The sequence below is a fragment of the Artemia sp. Qi Xiang Cuo genome, chromosome 3, assembly GCF_049724085.1.
Source record: "Artemia sp. Qi Xiang Cuo chromosome 3, ASM4972408v1, whole genome shotgun sequence".
NCBI classification, from domain to species: Eukaryota; Metazoa; Arthropoda; class Branchiopoda; order Anostraca; family Artemiidae; genus Artemia; species Artemia sp. Qi Xiang Cuo.
The window spans coordinates 576,684-603,533 of NC_142796.1; the positions used below are offsets into that span (position 1 = coordinate 576,684).

Genomic DNA, 26,850 nt, shown 5'->3' on the forward strand with positions numbered 1-26,850 from the left:
CTTCTGATGCCCTTCGGTTAGACATAAGGGGTCACTTTAATTCAGGTGGGCGAAGGGTCAAATTTAGGGGCAGAAGAGCCAACTACAAAAAAGGTTTTTTTTTACTTACTCAAGTGAAAAAAATATAATTTTGATCCAGTTTTTCAATTTTGAGGGTTGAACTTAGAGCTCTGCCCCTAGGGCAAGGCATTGTCCATATAAAACACCATTTAACAGATACTTTGAAACAGAAACTGATGGATTTCATCTTACGATTCCTATCTCCAAATCACATTCATGCTGTATAAAAAGTTCTACTTGATGAACAAAAAAATGGGCAACGCAACAAATAGAAGTAAGGAATAAAGGATAAAAAAGAGAAATGCAAGGGAAAGGACAGACAAGGAAGAAGCGAAAAGGTTCTGCAAATTTGCTATATGCAGATTAAGAACAACCTAAGGTGTTGACCTCATGCGAAGGCACGTAACTTGAGACTGAAAACTTACTTTCCGGATATTGGCCAGTAACGGGATCTGTAGGAAATAAAGTAAAGAGTAAGTTAATTTAAGTCTTAAATAACAATAGCGGAGGAACAGCCAGGGTTGTCAATTTACCTCGAGATATCCTTCTTGGTATTCTTTTGAGGATACATTATCAAGACAAAGGTTTTGTCGATGGTCTTCATGTTTTGCTTCCATATTCTTGAATCTAAATTCAAAGACTAAATATTTACGAACAGGAAAATCAGTCTCCCTTGTTTTGTTCTTACCGAACCCTGGCTTTTCCTTAAGAAAGGACAGATTGACAAGATTACAGATACAGATCACAGAAGAAGAAGAAAAGAGCCCTTTAAATAAGGCTTGTAATGACGACCAGACTCTGTCCTTGGACAACAATTCAAGGAGAAAGGAAAGGCCTTGACCTTATCTAAAAACCCTTAGAACTGTTTTTCGGTATTGACAGTCAGGCACGTATGCAAGAAGCAGGGGAAGAGTGTGGGCGATGCGAACTCGAAAAATAAGAGGATAATAGGCCTACGTGATATTTTTTTTTACTCGACTTTTATTTTCATAATAAACAAAAATATAAACTATTGCAGATATGAATCACTGCGCTAGGGAATTACACGTTGGTAAAATTGCAAAAATCTTACTATTTCGAAAAGAGGGCGGGCCCGAAGCATCCCATCCTTCTGCCTACGTGCCTCTCGGTTATGAAATTCTATTTTAACATTTTTTTTCTACGGGGTTTTCTTTTTGTCTATCCCGAATACTGAGAAACATTAACAGAAGCATTAATAAACTGTTACAAACAGTGCACTTGAAAATTAGCTTGAGAGTCGGTAAATGATGAATAAAATTTTGAACCGTTTATTAGTTGCAGTGAACGGTTTAAATTCGAAAGATGTTCAATGGTTACCTTGCGAGGCATACATATTTTCTAAGCACTAGGGATTAATTTGAAACTTTCAAGAGTTATTTAAATTTTTAAATCAGTTGGTAAGTTGAAGTATACGGAATGTGGCTGATGTTCAATGGTAACTAAGTAAACCTGGCTAACTATACCAACCCTTTAAGCATGAAACGACCCCAATATAAGGGCCACCAACCATTACTAGAGGCAAAGAATACGAGCCATCGTATTATTATTAGATATATCGGTAACAGAAGATGAACTATATAATTTTTCTTTACGTTAGCCAGAAGCGATACTAAGATCAGACCACCTTAATCTCTTCCGTAGAAAATCTTTCATGATTTTTTTCATGATAAATGCCAAAAAAATTATTTTTCCGAATTTGAAATCTGGGGAGGGCAAAAAATCTGGGGAAGGGGAACAGATACCTTCCCCAATTGGTGCCTCTGAAAAAAGGTTCATAAACAAAACATCAAAGTAATGAAACTTCTTTCAAACTTAAATATTAATAATTGATGAAAAAACAAAAACATATTGACAATTTTTCCACAGTTCTGAGATCATGGTGTCTTTTTACCAGCTTGAATTATTCTTTGAAGTGCCGCGATGCTAGACGCCTTAGGTCATATCATTTCGGTATTTGGGGTTTCGGTGTGCTTTATCTATCGTTGCGGATCCGATAGGAGATAGGGGGGGTGAAAATCAATATTTTGCCCCGGGCACATAAGAGGCAAGAATCGCCACTGGTATAGTTAGTTTTTCATTAGTAAATTCGAAGATTAACTCATACTCTGTTGCCAAATTTTACTTTCTGATATCTTTAATTTTATTTAGTCATCTTAATTTTATTTAGTCATTGTGTCTGTTATTTCATTCGTAAGAAAAAAAATACCGACAGACGCAGTGGGGAATCAGCTAGCAGTGTGGCCCTAGCTTTTAAGTGATGTTCAAACTAGTATATAATGAAGTGTTAACACCTCACTCTGAAAGTACCGAGGACAGCACAAATGAAGTCTGCCGACCATCTCGTCGGTTGATTCGTGTGTTTCTTCACTCATAGTGTTGGTTTAAGATGTTGCTATTGATTTGTTTTCCCTTTGTGTTTTCGATTCTCCTCCACTTTTTTCAAACTTTTTCCATAATCGGCCATAGACAAATTAGCATTATTATGCCCACATGTCAGCAAACAGCAAAGAATTATCAGAATTATACTTTTTAAGGATTATCAAACATCAACATGGCAAACTTGAGAACAGGGTGCCAATTCAGGAAAACGTAGGGGGAGGGAATGATTTTTACAATTCTTTAACAAAGGTGCCCCTGCCCGTGAAAAATACAGCGAAAGCTGTCATAACCAGGAAGGTTTAGGGTAAACTTGCAATTACTGCTATAGAAGAGTGAATAAATAAATCAACTTAATAATCAAAGATAGCTCTATACATTACTCCATCCCCTTGTCTCCGGAGAGCTTGGATGGGAAACCCACACTTCAGCAAAAACAGTAATATATAGGCTACGCCGTCATCAAAACTAGACTTAGAAATGAGAAATGCAAAACTGAATCCTTAATAAGAATGATATGTGGATTTAAAACTACCTTTTCCGTAAACAATGATAAAAAAAAAACTAGTTCAGCGCGTAAACATTTCACTCAAATTTCCACTAGAATAGTTTAGGACTAAACCAAGCTTTCAAGTCCCTATAAATGGATTATATCCAGAGAAATGTCTATATTCCTTTTCCTAAATAAAGCCTTCTTTTGGAATTGAAAACCCTTCTAGTGAAATTCCGCAACTTTGCCATGAGAGAAACATAAATGTAAAGATTCAGGACTGACTTTTTTTTTTTTTTTTTTTAATGTGGTCGATTGTCCCCAATTTTGACACCCAATTCTCAGAGATCCTGTCTGACAACAGGGGAATCAAACAATTACTGGGGCTACTAATTTTAAATTTATTCACAGGTTGTTAAACATGAAAACAAAAGACAGAATTTTCAACCAAATTCGAGTAAATCGATCATCTATAAAAGAAACCGAGATGAAGTAGAAAAAGACCTTAAGGTCCAATAAACAACGAAACAAACTAAGTTGGCTACTTGAATTTCAAAATTTTGCCACAAACGTTTGCAAAAGGTTAACTTTCCCTTTAAAAAGAATTAAAGATAGTAAAACACCACTGCTTGTTCGAATTTTGTTTTTACTGTTTTATTTATTTTACAATCATGTCTATTTGTTATTTGCTATAATGCCAATAATTAGCTATATAATTATAAATCCTTTAATTAGTAAATAATTAGTTCTCCTTTACAGGTCATCGAGCCTTTGTGGGTTTTATTACCTGAAAAATGTTGAATGATTTTTGTTTTTTTGTTGGAAAATACGCCACGCCCGTAAAAAGTTTTTTTTCCCGGGGAGGAGGATTGTAGGCAATAGGCCTTCTGAGGCAAGCCTCGATCTAGAGTGTATGGTCCACCCTACTATAAAAAAAAAATAAAGTCATATCTATTTACCATAGTAGCCTACTGAAAAGTCACGCTAGATGAGAGATAACATCTTTTAATTTGATTGTACTTTACCGTCTTATCATATATCAGAGGGAGGTGATACCGAGCAGAGCATTTTTGAAATCGAGCTCCCTGCTTCAAGAAGCTCCTTCCAATCATAAATTAGTATCTTTAAAAATGCTAGGTGCAATACCATCCAAATGTCCCTAATATTCCCTTGGAGGAAATACCATAAAAGCCATTCAACTTGAAAACATCATGGTGACCTCTTTTGTTGTGTTATGAAGCTGACACGCGACTTAGTTAATAGACCCCTCTTGGTTGAAGCCAGGTGATTTACCCAAAGAACTGCCAAGCATAATACTAACCTCTTCGGCCATCTGTTACAACTTGTATACAATCCTTATGTTGGGTCGTCAGAGGACATTTCCATAAGGCCCCTGACCTGTTTGTACCTGGCTGCAAATTCTGATCCAACGGAGCACCCACAAGGATCCTAAAATACAATAAAAAGTGGGCTTTAAAAAAACTATCAGTGAAGCCTGATTGAAGATAGGCATAAAAGATAAAGAAGATACAAGAATCCAAGTCTGAAAAATGATTTTATTAAAAAAAACAACAGACTATCAACTACAAAAAAATATCCATATAGACACTTACGCAGGGATTTGTCTGGATGGGGATATAATAAAAAATCAAGGGGGGATAGTAAAAAAACAAATTTGAATGTGAAGAGCCCCGAAACTCAAGAAAATTTAAGATTTCAAGGGAAGAAGGGTGTCTTCGACAATGGCAGTTCTAGGTCTGGACAGGAGGGATAGCTTCCCCACCCCCTAGTTTTTCTAGCATCTCATATTAAATTACTTTTATTTTAATTACCTTGGTATATCTAGGTGTAGCCTACATTGTCCCCCAGGTTATTAGGCCTACAACAGCTACTGGGCTCCGAAGCCCCCCCCCCTTACCGTTCGTACCGCCATGTATCTATGTATTCATTGGCAATAGAAATGCTCCTGGGTTACGGATAGAGTAAGAGTATGTTGTATTTTACTTTTATTCAAATGCATTCAATTCCAAAAGGGAGATAGATGGTAGACAAATTTCGAAAACCCTCCAGGAAATCCTTCCCGTGAGAGGGGGGATAAGTTCTATTAGTATCTTTGTTTTTACCAACATTAAACGGTAATATTTCTCATTTGTGTATATTTAGAAACTTCTTTATGTCTTATTTCACAGGGAAAACCATTGCCCCTGTTCCCCCTTCCGCCTGCCAACACACATGACTTGAACCATAGTCTTATTCCAGGAGCCTTTCTAATGTTTGGAAAATTCCCAAGCTGAAACATCTAGAACGTCTTTAAGCCCTTGAGGACACAATTCTAAATACACAATCAAACAAAACGTTTTAAAATGGGAATAGGCCTATAGCTTCAAAGATAACATAGCTGAGACTGACAGAATTTGCATAATTACCTCCTTACATGTTTCAATTTAACTAAATCTGCAATTTCATCATGGCCTTTCTGTTTGTCCTGTCCACCCACTTGAATTTGTAAAGGAAATACGCCCTTATTTTTAAGCATCTTTCCCAAATGCCTTAAGAGATTAACACAGCAAAAAGTAAACGATTTTTGAGAGACGTTGCAACAAACCAATTCCACTAAGGTGAGTGTCTTGCGGAGATGCACTTCTACTTAGGGATTTGTTTTCTAATTTCATTCCTTTTGTTTCATTTACAATTTGATGATGTACATTCTTCGCACTTTTACAGGAAATAGGGAGATTTTCAGCCCCTTGTGTCGGGACATCCTTATCCAAACACGTGAAAAACCTCCCACCTACGGTTTATCCTGGCACAACAAAAAATTGAGACTTGATTGAGTAATCCCACTGGGGTAAGACTATTCTGTTACGGAGCAGCCATAATATTGTCTGCATATTCATTTTGCTTTAGTACTGATTTTTGTGGAAAGAATTAATTTTTGAGACATAATTATATAGACATAATTATATAGATTATATAGACAAACCAGGTCCACCAGGGAAAGGTCATTGTGTTGCGGAGCAACAGTACTGCTTTGAGATTTTTTTTTTCTTCTTTGTTCCTTTTGGCTCTTCCACAATGTTAAAAAGCACATTTTTAGACCATGACTCATCATATTTATATGGGAAGGGGGATGTATCGGCCCTCTCGGAAAGACACACTTTACCCCATCCCCGCTAAAGATAGACCAACACTATGCCTCTCCTTCCCTCCCATGATTCATCTGAAACACAAGAAAACGATTTTTGAGACACACCGATTCCAACAGGGGTTACTATGTTGCAGAACAACATTACTCTTGCCATTTGGTAGATACGCTATCAATCAACGCAACTACGTTCATGCGATTTTTTTTCATTCTTATCTTTTTATTTTTGTCTTTATTGAAAGTGCATTTTCAGTACAAACATTTTTCGGATTTTTGAAAGGACAATGGACCCCCCCCTTGTTTGCAGGTAAGACAACAGAAGCTATGCTGCGGAGAAATTGCGAAGCAATGTCATGCTGCGGAACAATACAAAAGCTGTCGTGTACTCGTACGTAGAATTATTAGTGATTTTTTTCTTGGCTAGCCCTTTAGTCAAACAGTTCGTGTGAACGAACTGTAAGTAAGGAGCGACCCAGCTCAATAGAAACTGAACCTTGAAAAAACGTAATTTTGATACCAATAGACACACCAAAAGAATCAGATTTTAATTCTGATCTCAAAAATGTAAGTTTAATAAAGTTTAATCCTACCCATCAAAAGTTACGCGCCTGAGAAAATTTGGCTGATTTTCGAAAAAAGGGGGAAAGACCCCTTTAAATAACAGCTTTGTTTAAATAACATTGCTTTGTTTAATAATTGCAAAACGCTTTGTTTAAATAACAAAGCCTACACTTAAAATATTCTAGCGATATCCATTCGTGTATGTAGGGGAGGCTACCTCCGGTCCATTCTTGGTACACAAAACCTTGGGATTTTCACGATCCGTCTTATAAACTAATGTAGTTCACCCATTTTTGCCTTTTTAAGCCCCCCCTCCAACAAAAAATTTCCCTCGCACGTGCCTGGTGATGTCAAACCTACACTCCAATTCACAAATCTATTACCCCTTTTTTTTGCAAATGTCAATCAAAGAATTTTGATTGTAGCGTCCAATTTTTTAAATAACAAAGCCTACACTTAAAATATTCTAGCGATATCCATTCGTGTATGTAGGGGAGGCTACCTCCGGTCCATTCTTGGTACACAAAACCTTGGAATTTTCACGATCCGTCTTATAAACTAATGTAGTTCACCCATTTTTCCCTTTTTAAGGCCAAACCCCTCCAACAAAAAATTTCCCTCGCACGTGCCTGGTGATGTCAAACCTACACTCCAATTCACAAATCTATTACCCCTTTTTTTTGCAAATGTCAATCAAAGCATTCTGATTGTAGCCTCCAATTTTTTAAATAACAAAGCCTACACTTAAAATATTCTAGCGATATCCATTCGTGTATGTAGGGGAGGCTACCTCCGGTCCATTCTTGGTACACAAAACCTTGGAATTTTCACGATCCGTCTTATAAACTAATGTAGTTCACCAATTTTTGCCTTTTTAAGGCCAAACCCCTCCAACAAAAAATTCCCTCTCACGTGCCTGGTGATGTCAAACCTACACTCCAATTCACAAATCTATTACCCCTTTTTTGCAAATGTTAATCAAAGAATTCTGATTGTAGCGTCCAGTTTTTTAAATAACAAAACCTACACTTAAACTATTCTAGCGATATCCATTCGTGTATGTAGGGGTGGCTACCTCCGGTCCATTCTTGGTACACGAAACCTTGGGATTTTCACGATCCGTCTTATGAACTAATATAGTTCACCCATTTTTGCCTTTTTAAGCCTCCTCCCCCTCCAAAAAAAATTTCACTCGCACTTGCCGGGTGATGTAAAATCTACACTCCAAATCACAAATCCATTACCCCTTTTTTTTGCAAATGTCAATCAAAGAATTTTGATTTTAGTGTCCAATTTTTTAAATAACAAAGCCTACGCTTAAAATATTCTAGCGATATCCATTCGTGTATGTAGGGGAGGCTACCTCCGGTCCATTCTTGGTCCACAAACCTTGGGATTTTCACGATCCGTCTTATAAACTAATGTAGTTCACCCATAAAAATGTCAATAAAAGAATTCTGATTGTAGCGTCCAATTTTTTAAATAACAAAGCCTACACTTAAAATATTCTAGCGATATCCATTCGTGTATTTATGGGAGGCTACCTCCGGTCCATTCTTGGTACACAAAACCTTGGGATTTTCACGATCCGACTTATAAACTAATGTAGTTCACCCATTTTTGCCTTTTAAGCCCCCCCTCCAACAAAAAATTTCCCTCGCACGTGCCTGGTGATGTCAAACCTACACTCCAATTCACAAATCTATTACCCCTTTTTTTTGCAAATGTCAATCAAAGAATTCTGATTGTAGCGTCCAATTTTTTAAATAACAAAGCCTACACTTAAAATATTCTAGCGATATCCATTCGTGTATGTAGAGGAGGCTACCTCCGGTCCATTCTTGGTACACAAAACCTTGGGATTTTCACGATCCGTCTTATAAACTAATATAGTTCACCTATTTTTGTCTTTTTAAGCCCCCCCCTCCAACAAAAAATTTCCCTCGCACTTGCCTGGTGATGTCAAACCTACACTCCAATTCACAAACCTATTACCCCTTTTTTTGCAAATGTCATTCGAATAATTCTGATTGTAGCGTCCAATTTTTTAAATAACAAAGCCTACACTTAAAAATTTTCTAGCGATATCCATTCGTGTATGTAGGGGAGGCTACCTCCGGTCCATTCTTGGTACACAAAACCTTAAGATTTTCACGATCCGTCTTATAAACTAATGTAGTTCACCCATTTTTGCCTTTTTAAGCCCCCCTCCAACAAAAAATTTCCCCCGCACGTGCCTGGTGTTGTCAAACCTACACTCCAATTCACAAATCTATTACCCCTTTTTTTTGCAAATGTTAATCAAAGAATTCTGATTGTAGCGTCCAATTTTTTAAATAACAAAACCTACACTTAAAATACTCTAGCGATATCCATTCGTGTATGTAGGGGAGGCTATCTCCGGTCCATTCTTGGTACACAAAACCTTGGGATTTTCTCGATCCGTCTTATAAACCAATGTAGTTCACCCATTTTTGCCTTTTTAAGCCCCCCCGCTCCAACAAAAAATTTCCCTCGCACGTGCCTGGTGATGTCAAACCTACACTCCAATGCACAAATCTATTACCCTTTTTTTTGCAAATGTCAATCAAAGAATTCTGATTGTAGCGTCCAATTTTTTAAATAACAAAGCCTACACTTAAAATATTCTAGCGATATCCATTCGTGTATGTAGGGGAGACTACCTCCGGTCCATTCTTGGTATAGAAAACCTTGGGATTTTCACGATCCGTCTTATAAACCAATGTAGTTCACCCCATTTTTGCCTTTTTAAGCCCCCCCCCCACCAACAAAAAATTTCCCGCGCACGTGCCTGGTGATGTCAAACCTACACTCCAATTCACAAATATATTACCCCTTTTTTTTGGAAATGTCAATCAAAGAATTCTGATTGTAGCGTCCAATTTTTTAAATAACAATGCCTACACACATGTACACACTGCTTTCAAAAACCCATCTGATTGAAAACATGAAAAGGTGCCAAGGAACGTAATCTCCTCAAAACTTAATTTTTTCGGCAATTTGCACGTGAAACTGTGTGAGGGAGGACTGACTCTCTTTGAAATAGAATAGCATGGGAGGGAACATAAGCCCTTAAAATAGCATGGGAGGGAACATAATCCACCCAAATCTATAAGTACATGCTCTGGAAAGACACCAAGGAACATAAGGCAAGCAAATCCATAAGTACGTGCTCTGGAAATTTTTTTCATATACGTCTCTGCAAATAGCATGGGAATTCCTTGGGCCCCAAGCAAATCTCTTTGAAAAGTCATAAGTGCCCTAAGGGATGGCTTAGATAAAGTTCGTTCAACTTGATACATTTCAGTGGCTCCTAGGACCTCTATAGAACGTGGTTCCTATGGCCCCAGGCAAATAGCATGGGAATTCCTAGGGGCGTGAGCAAAATGGTAGGTACTACTCTACTAGCTTCTTCCTCAAGTGCTTGCCCCTAAGACTATTCCTGTAGTTTTGGACTACAAGATTAGAATATTGGAAGCTACAGTGATGACAGAGGTGCATCATGGTTCTGAAGCAGGGGCGCTCCAAAAAACGGAGGAAGATTTGCTAAATGTTTTCCAGAGAAATTGCCAACGGATTGTTGTGTGACCCAACTGACTAACCCTATCTCAAACAGTAGGTTGTGTAAAGTGTGGTTCAACCCTGCTTTCTAGGGTTATAATGAGAGAAAGGTTGAGATGGCTAAGGCACGTTCTGAGGATGAAGAATGACAGATTGCCAAAGATTGTCCTGTATTCCAACCGTCTAGGGCCAAACTAAAAGCAATTTGTCCCCAACCGGGATAGAAGGACCACAGGAGGAAAGATTTAAGAGAAACAGGAACTTCCTGAGAGGGCGTAAAGAGGGAGGCGCTGAATAGATTGGAACAGAACTTTTCCTGGGGGGGGGGGATCTGAACAACATAGGAGAAAGGTGGTTAATTTAGATCGGTGATGATTCAGACACAGCTACTTATTTGTGACCAGTATGACATACCTGCATACAGGGAAGACATGTAGGGGCGATCACCCTGAGATTGGCCCTACAAAACCCCGCAAAAAAAGAGGCATAAAACATACCTTTCGTGTTTAGCCCCCCCCCCCATGTGTCATACCCATGTGCATCAGTATAATATGCCTCAGATTATTTGTAAGAAGGAGCATAAGAATAGAATTTCATGGAATAGAGAATAGAGCTATTTCATGGGAACAAGTATGATACTAGTGTAGAATCCGGTAAGTGCGCGAGAATTGAAGTTTCGTTAATGCTAATGAAATAAAACAAAATGGGATAAAAATATAAGGTACTTATGCATTATATATAACACAGCACTAGACTTTGCAAGGAAATACAAATGGAAACCCGCCAAACGGGTATTTGCAAGAGATAAATGGATTGCAAAGCGTGATTGCTTATTGCGTTAACAATATTTGAACTGTTTTTTTTTTTGGGGGGGGGGTTTAGACGGTGGGGGTACTTAGGTTAGATTACGTTTTTAATTAATGCTATGCTTTACCCCCCCCCCCCCTCCACCCTAATGAGCAAATATATGGCCCAAACTTGTTTCTAAACTATTATATTTTCACCCTATTTGATTTTATTTCATTAGCATTGACCACACTTGACTTTTTTTGTGTATAGCGGTGTGTTATATGTAATGCATAAGTACCAAATATAATAGTTCAGAAACAAATTTGGGTTATATATTTGCACTTTAGGGGGGGGGGGTGCGGGTAAAGTGTAGCATATATTAAATAGGAATAGATAACATAACCCTAACCTAACCCAATCTAGGTACCTTTTAGTCTTTCTAATCCCCAAAAAACTGAAGTTTAAATACAGTGCCCGGGGTGAGGAACCCTTCAGAAACCTGTTTATCCATAGCTTGTTTTACATTTCGATGCTGTCTTTTATCGCGCACTTACCGGATTCTACACGAGTAGCCTACCACAAGTATTTACAAAACGGATACTTGCTTTCGCTCCACTTAGCGTCTAAAAATATTCTTCAAACTAGGCCACTTGAGCTTTAATTTTCTTTGGTTGATACCATGCAGCCTCTGCTCAAGGGTACCTTTGATTTTTATTGGGCACTTTGAAAAAAAAAACAATAAAATTGCCCCCCTCCCGCTCCTTGAGATTTAGAAAAATACTGTTCTCTATCTTCATTTTTTTTAATGAAAAAAAACCTGCTCCTGCCAAAACATCGGAATTTCCTAAATCCAGGACACGTTTGGTAAGAAACGAAACAGACCAGATCAATTTTTCTGGTCAAATTGCCATATCCAGAGCCATATAGAATGCTTTTAAATTTGATAAGATAATCAATTTCACCCTCCTAGGATAAAAGGCCCGCTAATCGCTTTCTTGTTGAAGTGGCATTTTTAGCTGCAAAGGGTATAGAAATACCTGAACACCCCTTTTGCCTTTAAGCTATCAATGAATCACAAGAACAGTAGGTTACTTAAAAACAATTCTCAACAGCATGAGAAATAAGAAACATTGAATTATTAGGGTCAAGCATAAGATATGGTGGTCCGATTTACTGATTTTTACTGATTTTACTGATTTTTACCTAGGATTTACTAATTTTCGACTTATTTTTGACTCGGTCAAAAATTTCAGGGGGGGGGGTTCAAACCGGGTAACCGTCCCCCCGCCTGGATACGGCCTTGCATTGATCCTAATGAAATATGCCAAAACAATGATAATATAATACTTTAGAAACAAAATTATGGAAACTATGGCAAAGAATTATGGAAAGCAGGGCGCGCAGCATTAAATTAAATAACTAACTTAACCCCTAACCGCCTCTAAATATTATAAATTTAATTAAAATATACCTACATCGTAGTTTTCTCACTCTAAATAAGCTAATCATTACCAATTCAAACCGGTTTTGTCAGATCTTAGCGTAATTCTTGAGAATCTTCTGTTTAACAGGCAAGTACCCATAGGCTAAGTCAAAGTTATAAGAAGACAGAAATTTGTGCTTTATCGGCTGAGGGGAAAATTCGTCAAATAGCAAAAACAGGTGAAGTAATGAAAAATAACTCGAAACCATCAACTCATTAGCAAGGATAAAGATATACTCTTCTCCTTAATATGCCTATTAAGGCATATTAAGCTGCCTATGATACCAGACAAATACATTAAAGTGATAAGTGCTATGTACGAGAATAATTCGGCTGCAGTTAAGGTAGGAAATGAGGTTAGAAGCGGTTTTCGTGTTAAATCTAGAGTTAAGCAGGGTTGTGTTCTATCTCCCTTTATATAGATTATTTTGATTGACTTTGTCTTAAGGAGCACAAGAATGGCAATGGGAGAACACGGAATCAAATGGGGAGGAAGATGTCTCGTGGACTTGGATTATGCTGATGATTTACGCATCCTAGGTGAAAGTGTGAGCAAAATGAATGAAGTTTTAGAGGTTTTGCGAGTTCAGGGTGCTAGTATTCGTTTGAAAATTAATGTTAGGAAGACTAAGTCACTAAGGCTAGGAATAAGTGAAGATGAAAAGGTGACAGTGGGTAATGAAAAGATTAATCAGGTGGGTAGCTTCACTTACCTTGGTAGTATTATTAGTAAAGATGGTGGGAGCAGTGAAGATGTTAAAAATAGAATAGCCAAGGCTCAGGGTGTTTTTTCACAGTTAAAAAAAAGTGTGAAAGAATGGAAAGATAAATCTGCAAACCAAGATTAGAATATTAGAAACTACAGTGATGATAGTGGTCAAATATGGCTCTGAAGCATGGGCGCTCCGAAAACCGGATGCAGATTGGCTAAATGTTTTCCAGAGAAATTGCTTAAGGATTGTTCTGGGTACCCGGCTGATTAACCGTATTTCAAACAATAGGCTATATGAAAAATGTGGTTCAATACCGCTCTCTAGGTCTATAATGAAAGAAAGGTTGAGGTGGTTAGGGCATGATGTGCGGATGAAGGATGACAGATTGCCAAAGATTTTTCTTTTCGGCCAACCATCTAGGGCAAAACGGAAAGCAGGTCGCCCCCGTCTGGGGTGGGCGTACGTCATAAAGAAAGATCTTACGGAAATAGGAACTTTCGGGGCGGATGTAAAAATGGAAGCTTTGAATAAATTGGGGTAGAGGAGGAGCGTACGTAGCTCTGTTGGCCTCAGGGGGCTTGGTGCTGCGGGGAGTTGTAAGTAGTAGTAGGCTAGTAGTAGTAATATGCCTATGTCTTAAGCTCTATAAATAGTGACATTAATTCAAAAGATTCTAGAAATGGGAATTTTTCAATTTTTAAAATGAATATACACAAATAAGTGATTCTGAAAATCTAGGAAGGGGGGGGGTATTTTTTATTTTTCATGAAAATACAATAAAAAATTTAAAAGATAGGGAAGAATTAGGCTACCCGAATGAAGATACAAAAAAGGCATTTTTCAAACCTATCCTCCTCTGGATTAAAATCTAGGGGAGGGATTAATTATGAAATTATAGGCCCGGTTTTTTGCTGCTTAGATTTTAACTCGTGCTGAATCAAATTGCTAGGATCTTAGAGCTCACTGATCTGATTCACAGGTACTTGAATTTAAACTTGTCCGTCCAATCTGACATTAAACAGACATTTATGAGGATATTTTCATCACAGCCCTTATACCGCCGAACTGAACAGAATAAACTTCAGTTTTCTTAAAAAGATTAAACATATCAACAACGGTTTAAAAGCTGGGGTTATTTTTCGGCCAGTTCTGACATATAACTTAGCAAAATTGACATATAAACAGCAATATTGCTATGATCATTCCTTCAAAGGCCAGCTAAAAAAGTTTTCCTGATGAAAGTATAGAGCGAAGTTGAAAGATCGTTCAATAACAAGTGATTGTTCCGCGGTTTATACAACATGTATTCACAAGACTAGTGCAATTAAACCACAGTTTATATAACTTTTATATATACTGTGAATTAAACTGACTCGTGGTACTTCCTGACATTTGCGAGATTCTAAAAAAAACTAGCATTTTACTGAAAACACAAAACTCAAGAAAACAAAGAGTTGTTTTAAGAGTAGAATAGTCATTGACTAGCCTGCCAGAAACAAAAGACTGATTTATAAGGCTGCCAACAGTCTTTCATCGGCCTCGATATCAGTTATTTTACAGTTTATATTCTATAAAAAATTCAAGCTAGCTCAGTTTTTAGTTTTAGCTAGTTTCCGATAGGGTTTGACGACCTCCCCCGGGGAAAAAATACGGAAAGAAAGATGACAGATCAAAGCTACCCAGGCACACAAATAACTTTCCTTTTTTGCAAGGCAAGGGACTGTAAGTGTCAAATGTAAGGTTTTCGATCATGCTGATTTCAATGGCACAATTTTTATTTCTACCGTATCGGATATCATTTTCGGGTGGTTTCAGGATCTTTTTTTGTAATTCTTACAAATTTTGTTCCAATATTACAAACTACCACTGTCTTAAATTTGAATAATAGTTATTATTTCTGTTTCTAGTTGTGTTTTTAGGATTTCGCTTACTATGGACCACAGTGGATAGATATATATTTATATACAGTGTTATTTATTTTATTTATATAAAGTGCTAGGACCGTAGTCCATATGGTCTGTGGGCTACTGGAATTTTTGAAACTTTTTCTATACCTGCTGACGAGATAGGCTGGGTATAAAAGGTTGGAGGCTTGGAGGTGTTCCGGTGCTATGAGATGGTTAGGGGTCTCTACTGCGTCATAAGTTCATTACTCCGCCCCCAATCCCTGACAGGGAAATTCTGCTTGTGTGACCTCATAGTGGCATCAGGTGGGCCTTGAGGAGTGGTTAGCTTCGAAGAAATTATAGCCTAATGAACAACACAACATTTGCACTGGATTCCGATAAATGGATGATCTAAGGGAAATTGGAACTTCTTGGGAGGGTGTAAGGAGGGAGGCTTTGAATAGATTGGGATGGAGGAGAAGAGTGCGTAGCTGTGTTGGCCCTGAGGCAGCTTAGTGCTGCAGTGAGTTGTTAAAAGCAGTGGTATTTTCATAATTCACATGTAAGTACACGCAAAGAAAAGAAGTTTGGCAGCAAAACGAGTAACAAATTTATACATAGTTGACAAATTCTGACCAACATGCAAATGACTTTTTTCCTACACAGAAAATGATGCCAAATAGAATCCATACCAGAGTTGGAGAGGTCACACTTTGTTAACGCCATTTCACTGCCAATATGAAGTTCTAGTGGCCAAAAAATAATACAAATTAAATAGCAATATTTATCTTTTATGTTTAAGATATTTACATTATTTACATCAGTGACGTCAATGGAAAAATATCAGGGGGCATTACCCCCCCCCCAAAGATTTTGAAAAAAAGTTTAGTGTTTCCATTGAGAAATGACTTTTTCATAGAAAGAATTGAATAACACAAAACTACATCCGCTAGATCTTGAAAATAAATTCCCCCACCCCCTAATTTCCGTGAATTGAGGCCAATGATTTACATATCTATTCAAAATGCTAATTTTAGTACGTGTATTTTCTATTTGTATTATTTATATCAACGATATTTTCTGTTTTTAATGGTAGCTAATATTTTTGTAAGAAATACTTTACATAGCCACAAGCCGAGTGTCAAAAATTGAAGTAATTAATGCTAGAGACTTAATGCTTAAACAATTGTAAGTTGAAGCCACTTGAGTAGAGCTACATTCTTATAACTTTTTCCAGGGGATCAATTACCAGGAGGGGAGGTCGATTATAAAACAAAAAACAAGTGAAAGTGATTAAGGACACAAAAATTTACATAGGAATTATAAGTTTCCAGGAGTTACGGAGACTGAATCCCTCTCCAAGTCCCTGACGGAGTATATAAAATACAATTTCACATCAGGTATGAATAAAGTGGTGGCACCAATCCACAAAAATGGACGGGGGAAGTTTTTTTTCCGGTTTTTCCAATGAAGCCACAGAAATCCATTTTAGAAATCCGGGGGAACATTATTTTTCGATTTTATTAAATGAAAACACCAAAATTTTTTTTTAACAATCTAAGAGGGCAAAATTCCAACTATCTCTCATAATGGGCACCCCCTGTTAAGAAGAGGGGGGGGGGCAGTGAACCCTATAAAATCTTATGGTTTTTAGGACTGATTCCAAATTTTCCTAAAGCTTTTAGGCTGATCTATCGACCGAAACTAATTCTTGCCTACAGGTTGTGTTTAGACAAAAACTTTGTTTTGAGTCGGAGTAAAATTAGGATAGCATACTTTGATACTATGTAGCCAGAGACGAATAAATGATTCTACGTCGGGGAGAGAAATTCCTCATAATCGTAAAAAATGCAACTAGTTATGGACAATAATGTTTGAAGTTCATCTTCAAACACATAGATAAAAATATAATTCAGCGGAGGAGGGTCAACAAATTTAAAGAAAGAAAGAAAAGAATGAATGAAATGAAAGAATGAAAGAAACAATGGCCCTTTGTCCAATGACAAAAAAAGAATAAAACAGTGACATTTTTTTCGATGGCCAAAAATAAATTAGACAAAAAAAAAATTATAAAATTAGTCCATTCGCAAACAGTTATAAAACTGTAAAAATTTCCATACGGAATATTTCTCCCCTGTAAAACCTCTAAAGACAATATCTTTCCCACTGAAAATTTCCCCCGGAACATTCTATTCACTAGTAAAGTTGAGTAGCCAAAAAGAAAGACAGACAAAAAAAAATTGATGTGTGAATCCCCCCCAGGGTAGAATTTCCCCTGAAAATTTCCTCTCTTAAGAAATTCCTTCCAGTGGAAAATCCTCCTCTCCCCCCCCCCCTCCAATAATTATATATTATCTAATATAGTTTTATATTACATATGAAGCAAATATATCTTTTCTTTCTCCAGTCCATATCAAGTCTGCGTTTGATTACAAATATGTCCTAAGTCTTGTAAGCCAAGACAATATTTTTAATTTCTTGCCCCCCCCCACCATATCTTAGTATTCACCAGTCTTACTCATTTTCGATATTCTTGGATTTAAAATTACAAAAAAAAAACGCAAGAAGCTTCCTGGCAAACATAAGGGTGGCCTTGGGCCGATCCCCTTGAAGTCCAAAATTTACTTCAATTTCTATCATTTCTCATTCAAATTATCCAGTGAAGTTTAACTTATGATTGGCCCTGTACAGTTTACTCAACAGTAAAATGAACAGAAAAAAAATGCTCTTTCTCTCTTTGGTTTAACTCTTTTAAAGCGATTTGTTATCTGGTTATTCAATTTTCATTCTAACGAATAAATCCTTTCATAAGATTTAAATAATCCTAGATTGCTACTCAATTTAACACAAATAGTGACAAAAAAAACATATTATCATTGTTTTGTTTTTTACTTCATTTAAATACAAAGATGGTCCTTGTCGGGAACCGTCTAGGGCTACAAGAAAAGCAGGGTTCCCTCAAATGGGATTGAAAGATGTTGGAAGGAAAGCCTTAAGGGAAATAGAAAATTCTTGGGAAGGTGCAAAGAGGGGGGCTTTAAATATATTTGAATGGAGGAAGAGCGTGAGTAGTTGTGTTGGCCTCAAGTGGCTTGGTGCTGCAGTGAGCTGCTAGTTACAGTAGCAGTACAGATGCAAAAAAAAAGAACAACTATGTTACTTAAAACTAACTAAAGCAATTTCTAAGCCTTTGTAGCTAAAATGTTCATCTCATTCTTCTAAATTCATTTGTTCTGTTATTTCTAATAGCACCTGCAATATTTTGCGTTGGCAAAACTTCTTATGAGTAATTAGAGATTCTAATCACCCTCATGAATAATCAGAGGTTCTAATCGCTGTAATCTAATTTATTAGGTTCTAATTTATTTTCTGATTTTATTTCTTTTTTCCAAAGTAACGGCTGTATATGCCCAATTACGCTATTATGAGGAATCAAGAGGATCTGATCCCGCAGTTCTAATCAAAGCATTTATCTGATTCCTCAAAATTTATTATAAGGAAGCTATTTTATTTTTTTCTCAAAAATAGCTTTTATTTTTCTAAGTTTTTTTTTTCAATGGCTAGAGGCTTAATTATTGAATTGAAATCAGGCCATCTCATTACATTAAATATATTTTTATATATATTATAGTTTTTTAGAATCATTTTGTCCTTGACTAAGAAGTGACGACAATAATCATTCACGATAACAAATAATGATTATAATGATAATGGGTAAAATAAAGATCAATTAGGACAAGTTTGCTAAGTCCAAAAAAGTATTGATGGAAAAAGAAAAGAAGAGATTAACCAACCAAAGACATAGCAACCACTCTCAATGGAATAACCAAATAAATTATTTTCTTAAACACATTTTTAAACTTTCATACATAATTGTAGTATTGTACGCGTTGCAAAATGTGGATATCAGTTGGCGAGCTGCGTAGATATGACTATTCTTCTTTTTAGATGTTAGGTTTAGCGTCAAGTGTTGAATAAATTACAACTTAGTTATCCACTAAGTTGCCCTCGTCGGCTCTGTGATGCTCTATGGAGCTGAGACGTGGCAAGCTTCAGCCGCAACCCTCAAGGCAATTGATGTCTTTCAGTCGAAGAGCCTGAGGAGGATCGAAGGTCTACGATGGTTCGACTTTGTCAGCAATGAGAAGCTGCTGCAGCTCACCAAGCAGTCTCGGTTTTCGACCCAAGCAGCCGAGCGAACACTACGATGGTTCGGACATCTACTTCGATTGCCTCCACACATACCTGCGAAAACAATCCATGACTTCGACCCTGTCAAAGCCGGTTGGGAGTGACCTCACGGCCAACCGAAGAAACGATGGTCTGACAGCCTGTTCGAGTTCCTGGCGATGGCAAATATCAGGTTGAGCGATGTGCAAACGCTTGCCATGGACCGAAGTGGATGGAGGAGGCAGACGTCACTCTCTACGCCGAGCAGCGCCCGGCAGGAGACATAAGTCAAGTAAGTCAAGTAAGTTAGTTATCCAGCCTATTTTTGCTTGTTTGTGAACTGCAACGAATTTGCTTGTTTTCGTTGAGTTGTGAGTTATGGTGGAAAAGGCGTAACTCAGACCGCTGTGAAACCATCAGGATCAAAAAAAAAAACAGAAAACCCTAAGAATAGACTGGTACTCCCTTCTAAAGAAAAATGTTGTAAATACTTTGAACTCTTGTAGACGGTTGACTCTTATTGATGCTTCGTTACGACGCACCCTGCAGACTATACAATAAAGATATATGATAATTTTTTTTCCTTGAGTTTCGAGATAAAAATTAAAATGAAAACAATTAAAACCAAGATTATCTAAAATAACTTTTAAAAAACAGCTTTTAGCTCCAAATACCCCAAAAAATAATTTTCTGTTTCTGCCACTGGGATTTAAAAGCCAAAAATGGCTTTTAATTATAAAGAAATATCCATGTCATCCCCCCCCTCCCCCCGATATCCAATGCAGGTTAAAAAGTTAAAGCAATAAAGTATATTTCCAAATTTAAAAACGAAGTGTCTAAAATAAATTAAAAATTATGAAATCATTTGCGTTATATTAGAATTCCTTGCAACAGTCAGGATCGAACCAAGCCCCGAAAGTTTCTAAGCGCGGCTTTATCCACGGCACTGTTACAAGGTATTTAGATTTAATTTTTATAATGAGTATGATATACATATAGCTGGTCTCTGAGAGTAAATGACGTCTCATAATGACGTCATAAGTTTCACTCGTTTTAAGATTTATTTATTCGTTTACATTAATATCTATTGTATGTTTGTTATCGTGAATGATTGTCGTTACTTCTTAGTCAAGAACAAAAATGATTCTAAAAAAACTATAATATATTTAAAAATATATTTAATGTAATGAGATGGCCTGATTTCAATTCAGTAATTAAGCCTCTAGCCATTGAAAAAAAAACTTATAAAAATAAAAGCTATTTTTGAGAAAAAAATAAAATATCTTCATTATAATAAATTTTGAGGGATCAGATAAATGTTTTGATTACAACTGCGGGATCAGATCCTCTTGATTCCTCATAATAGCGTAATTGTGCATATACAGCCGTTACTTTGGAAAAAAGAAATAAAATCAGAAAATAAATTTAGAAGAATTATATATATCTTATGATTACAGCGATTAGAACCCCTGATTACTCATAAGGGTGATTATAATCTCTAATTACTCATAAGAAGTTTTGCCGACGCAAAATATTGCAGTTGCTATTAGAAATAAATGAACAAATGAATTTAGAAGAATGAGATGGACATTTTAGCTACAAGGTATTACAAATTACTTTAGTTAGTTTTAAGTCTTTTCTCGCCGACCTTAATAGTCAAACAAAGTGAGGGGCAAAAATATTGTATGGCAATGGATATTTGACTTAGCGAAAACACATCAGGATTTGTCTAAAGACCATTTGTAGGGGATATGACCCAAGCCTCCCCCCCCCGTTTCCTTTGGATACTCTTGTTCTCGTATTCCTTTACCAAATATCCTGGTTACTGCCCATATTTCTTTACACCAAGGCAATGCGAGCATTCTTTTTTAAGAGTAGAATTTAGAAATTCGGAATTATAGAAGGGCCTATTTCGATCACTATTTTTCAATTTTTAAAGGGAGAAGAGTCCTTTGGACTAGACCTAGTGGGTAGGATTAGATCCCCTCGGGCCCCAAAAGTAGGTGTAATAATAGTCATAAAAACAGGAAAAAATCGTGACATTTTGAGACACTCCCCCACCCATGTGTAGTCTGCGGGTGTGAGCAAGGTTGATATAGGATATGGTGAATGGAGCTATAAAAATCAAAGGCCTCGTAAACTCGTTTTTTTTTTCACCAAATGTCAAGAGAGGCTGAGCAAAGTTAATAGCCCTGCAAAGAAGAAAATACAACAGCAAAACTTTTTACTTTCAAACAGTTCGAGGTAAAGAACTGGAAGTAAGGAGCGACTCGGCTCAATAGTAACCGAAACTCTATAAATAAAATTTTGATAACGATAAAACGCCTACATCAAAGAATTGAAGTTGTATGCTGATTCCAAATATATGAAGTTCATTAAGTTTAATGTTACCCATCAAAATATACGAGCCTGAGAAAAACCCCTGATTTGCTTTGCTTTTGAGGAGGACATGACCCCCATAGTCCTTAGGAGAGGACGGTAAGGAAAGTTTTGCGGGGGGATTTTACAGTGGAAATTTTAAACGAGCGGCAATTTCCTAGCAGACGGCAAGAAATCAAAGTAAAAAACAAGTTTTTTCAACTGAAAGTAAGGAGCAGCATTAAAACTTAAACCGAACAAAAATTATTCCGTGTACAAGGGGGGCTGCTGCTTCCTCAACCCTCACTTTTCACTAAAATTTGGCTTTTGCCACAATTATTTATGGAAGACTACTCAAACAAAAGGCCCATTGAATTTGAAAGGGAAGTATTTTAATATAACTTTAAGACTTCAGAGAGAGAGAGGCAGCCCCCATCGTATACGGAATAATTTCTGTTCATTTTAATGTTGCTCCTTACTTTCAGTTACAAAAGAAGCTTGTTTTATTTGATTGAGCCAAGGAGTGATTTTATAATTTGTAGGAATTTTGGAGCTTCAAGGAAGCAGTGACATCCGTCCCCTTGGCAACGCTCTTTAATACTTCTAAGTGAGTCATCAAAATGAACAGCTAGAATTAAGCCGGCAATAAGCAGACAACGAATGTCTTTGACAAAACAAGTTTTTACTGAGATTAAATGCAAAAAAAAAAATTCAACTGAAAGTAAGGAGCAACATTAATACTGAAAACGAGCAGAAATTATTACGAATATAAGGAGTCTTACCCGCTTCCTTAACCCTTTCCGGCACGAATTAAGATCGTCAGAAAATTTCGCTTTTTTTACTTTTCCTATGTCCTTGGGTTTAGAAACCGACAAATATTGAACTAAAAAAAAATTATTCCAACTATGAAATGAAATATAAGGTGGTGTCTGGTAGAGACCACTTTGAAACATGTGCAGAAAAAACCTCACTTCTGGTGAAAAGAACTAAAGCAGTTCTTTGTGTAATTCATGCATAATGGAACTTTACAAACTGAACATTACCATTTTGTTATGTTCAACGATGAAACCACTGGTCTAGCATATGCCTAGCAACGCTACCCGACGGGCACAATTTTATAGGCAGCCTAATTGACACCTAGTGAGGTGACACCTAGCATTTAGATTGGACCACGTGCTGTTTCTTAATAAAAAGTAAGAAAGTTTAAAATACTTGGAAATAGTAGCATCTTTAATTTTGTTTTCCTGTCAGTTGTTCTTTGTGTAGTAGAGTACAAGTTAGTAACATCATAGTTTCAGATATGAAGCACGATAAGGAGATATTGTACATGAGAGGCTGGTCATCCCCAATGACCTACTTGCAACATATGCTAAAGTTTTTTGTTTTTTTTTTGGTGTGGTTTGTGCTAGAGACGACTTCAGCAGCTCGACAAAAAAATGAAACTTAAGCAATTTCCGCAAAACTAAGTCTAGCATCTAGAATCTAAAAATAAATTTGCTCTTTTTTATTCTTTAATTTTAAATTCTTAATCTGATTGACAACATCATATTTTAAACAAACTAATATGCTACTCAAAAAGGTGTTTCGTTCACCCCAATTACTCGAGATGGAATGAAAGTTTTTTTTCAGCAATAAATATGCTTATGGGTGTCAAGACAGTACCATCTTATCCAGATTTCTGGTCAAGTCACGATGAACTCAGAGATAATTACATCTCTGGGCTGATGAGTATAAGCCGTTTCAACTGGATTCTTGCTCACGCTCATCTCAATGACAGTTTGATCTTACCACGGAAAGGAAGTGGTAACTAAAACAAACTCTACAAGATCAGACCTCTGATTGACAAACTACGCTAAAGCTTTTGAAGGAATTACAAGCCAACCAAAGACCAGGCCGTTAACGAAAGCATAGTCAAATTCAAAGGACGTATTGCTTTCAAGCAGTATATGCCTATGAAGTCCATAAAACGAGGATACAAGATCTGGGTCAGAGCAGACAAGCACGGTTTCGTTTGTGATTTTCAGGTCTACAACAGGAAGTTAGCTGACACTAGAGAGTTTGGACTTGAAGAACGAGTAGTCATCGATCTTACCACGGGATTGGAAGGCAAAAATTATCACATTTATTGTGACAATTTCTTTAGTTCTGCAATCCTCATGGGAAAAATGAAGAACAACAAGCTCTGCTGCTGTGGTGCAGTTCGTGCAAACCGTTGAGGTCTACTACCCAAACTCAAAGCCGAAAAAGAACTGAGACGAGGTGATTCGTACTACGCTGTGAGTTCAGGTGGAATCCACTGTGTATGCTGGAAGGACAAACGATGTGTACAACTTCTTTCGACGATTCTTAATCGTCGAACATTACTTCCACCTCCCCCTCCACAGAAAATACCTTCCCTCGCGAAATATTACTCCATGGAAAGGTCATCTTATGAACCTCCCCCCCGGCACAAACCCCCCCAACTTTAGGAGAAAATGGGCATGGGGGGGGGGGGGGAATTGCTGCCCTCCAGCATTTTTGGTCACTTAAAAAGGGCACTAAAACTTTTAATATCCGATCAAATAAGCCCTCTACTGATTTTCTAGGATAAGTGGCTTGATACGATTATCCCTGGGAAAAACGAACAAACCAATGTGTTCTTGCTTCTTGCGGAAAATGCAAAATTCCACATTTTTTATATAGGAGCTAGAAACCTCTATATTAATGTTGTCTGATATGTTGAATCTTCTCGGTCTTGTAACTTTTGAAAGGTAACATTAAACTTGATGAATTTAACATATTTTCAATAATCATCAAAATATGATTCTTTTGATGTACCCGCTGTTACCAAGACTCTGTGTCTTAGAGTTTCGGTTACTATTGAGCCGCATCACGCCTTACTTACACTTCGTTACCAGGAACTGTTTGAACAAAAAACGGTAATAGGCTACACATAGAATAAAACCATAATTACGGTAGCAACAATTTAGGGCGTGGGGAAGGGGGCTTAAACATGTGCCAATTCCCCCCAAAATTGTACATGTTTTCATATAATTTCCAGGTTAATTTTTTTTGCCCGATTTGACCCCCCCCCCGTCTCTCAGAAATATATTCATGCACACACGCCTGAATTGTCGGTTTTATACTTTCCAGTACTGTTCAAATGCCTGATAATTAAAATTTTATCAAACAGTTCGTGGTAACGAACTGTAAGTAAGGAGCGACCATTAGTTACTGAAACTCAAAAAAACGAAATTTTGATACCAATAGATACATCAAAAGAATCAGATTCTTATGCTGATTTCTAATATATAAGTTTCATCAAGTTTAATCTTGCCCGTCAAAAGTTACGCACCTGAGAAAATTTGCCTTATTCTCAAAAAAAGGGGGAAACAACCCCTAAAAGTTATAGCAATTTAATGAACTCACACCATCAGATTCAGCGTATCAGAGAACCCTACTGTAGAAGTTTCAAGCTCCAATCTGCAAAAATGTGGAATTTGTATTTTTTGCCAGAAGAAAGATCACGGATGCGTGTTTGATTTTTTTTTCCAGGGGTGATCGTATCGATCCAGCAGTCCTAGAATGTCATTCGAATGGAAATCAAAGGTTCTAGTGCCCTTTTTAAGTGCCCAATAAAACTGGAGGGCAACTTGGCCCCCTCTCACGCTCCCAGCATTATTTGAAAAACGATCAGAAATTAAATAAAAAACTAGTTGGTTTTCAACTGAAAGTGAGGAGCAACATTAAAACTTAAAACGAACAGAAATTATTAAGTATATGAGGGGGCTCGCCCCCATGTCAATATCTTGGTTTTTACGCTAAAGTTTTGTTTAGTACTTTCAAAAGAGCTATCTATTCTAATTAACCGGCCTTTGTGATTCAGGGGTTTGAGATTTGAACAAAATTCGAACTTTAGCGTAAAGGGCGAGGTATTGACTAGGGGGCGAACTCCCTAATATACAAGATAAAAACATACGAATACAGAAGTTCGATACGTCAATTACGTCAGAACAAAATTTCGAGAAAGCCATTTATCGAAAAAAAGTAAACTTAATATGCAAATTTTGTTTTAATTAATTATTTATGGTGAGCTAAAATAAAAGCTGCATTAATTCAAAAACGTTCAGAAGTTAATAAAAAAACAAGTTTTTTTTAACTGAAAGTAAGGAGCGACATTAAAACTTAAGCTCCTTTCATATACGGAACAATTTCTGTTCGTTTTAAGTTTCAATGTCGCTCCTTACTTTTAGTTAAAAACAAACTTGTTTCTTTTTATTTAATTTTCATACTAGATTTATAGTTAAGTTAAATTAACATATCCATTAAAATACCTTCTTCCTCAAAGCACCATTCACAGTCACTGGACATTGTAAACAAAACCAAAAAGGGATTCTATGGACTAACATTTATTTCCAGAATGAAGTTGCCTTTGAATGAAACATCGATTCCTTTTCTTAGAGGTGACTAATAATCCTTGGAAAATATTGTCTTAGTGATTTAACAAGTCTCTGAGGAAAGATGTATTCTATACTGACGTAGATTCACCGAGGAATTGAAAAGTTATTCAGTTTTGTGGAAAGCTAAGACCAATTTATCATAGAGTAAATTGGTTATGTTCAGTGTTTTTGGTGTTATAAGTGAGACCACCAAATTGATTAACTTTGTTTTTGGTACTTTTAAATATTAAAGTCAAAGAATTGAACACAGGCACGCGAAAAGGACGCGGGTTCAAGTCCGTACTCTAACTTACCCTCCGCCCCAGTTAAATATTGATATTATTAACATTTCTTATATTTGTCGAATGGTTCCACTTATCTTTGTTATTTGCTTTAAGGTATGCCCCTCTCCAAAATGCTACCCCCATAACTTTTAATGCCATTAAACAAAATTTTTAAACGTTAAGATAGGATTTAATTTTTTTCTGGGGGGGGGGCACAATCTTGAAAAAAATTAAAATAGACAAATTATATGGGAAATACAAGAAACCATAATAATTACAAAAGTAAATGTATGATCATTCCAGGAGAAAGCAAGAGCCTCACTGCTTTCCTCCCTCATTGGCCAATCTCGCAGCCATTTTTGTCCGATTTACCGAAGTCTGTATATATACACAAATGACGGCTTCTGCATTTTTGTCTAGCAACTAATTTGGTTGCGTCCATCAGATAAGCCACTAGAACCACGTCCAACTTTCTTCTTGGACTGCAACCATGAGAGGGCTATTCTGGTCAAGA

The 26,850-nt window shown here is 36.8% G+C and overlaps 1 protein-coding gene across 1 annotated transcript in view; it reads right to left on the reverse strand.

Annotated features, from left to right (window-relative positions):
- LOC148953629 (integrin alpha-PS1-like) overlaps window positions 1-26,850 on the reverse strand; it is a 117,409-nt gene that overhangs the window by 86,108 nt on the left and 4,451 nt on the right. The window contains exons 2-3 of the mRNA XM_089087260.1: window positions 4,269-4,396; window positions 486-512 (exon numbers count right to left, since the gene is read on the reverse strand). Of these exons, the coding sequence (XP_088943386.1) occupies window positions 486-512; window positions 4,269-4,396 (155 nt within the window). The remainder of the gene's footprint in view (window positions 1-485; window positions 513-4,268; window positions 4,397-26,850) is intronic.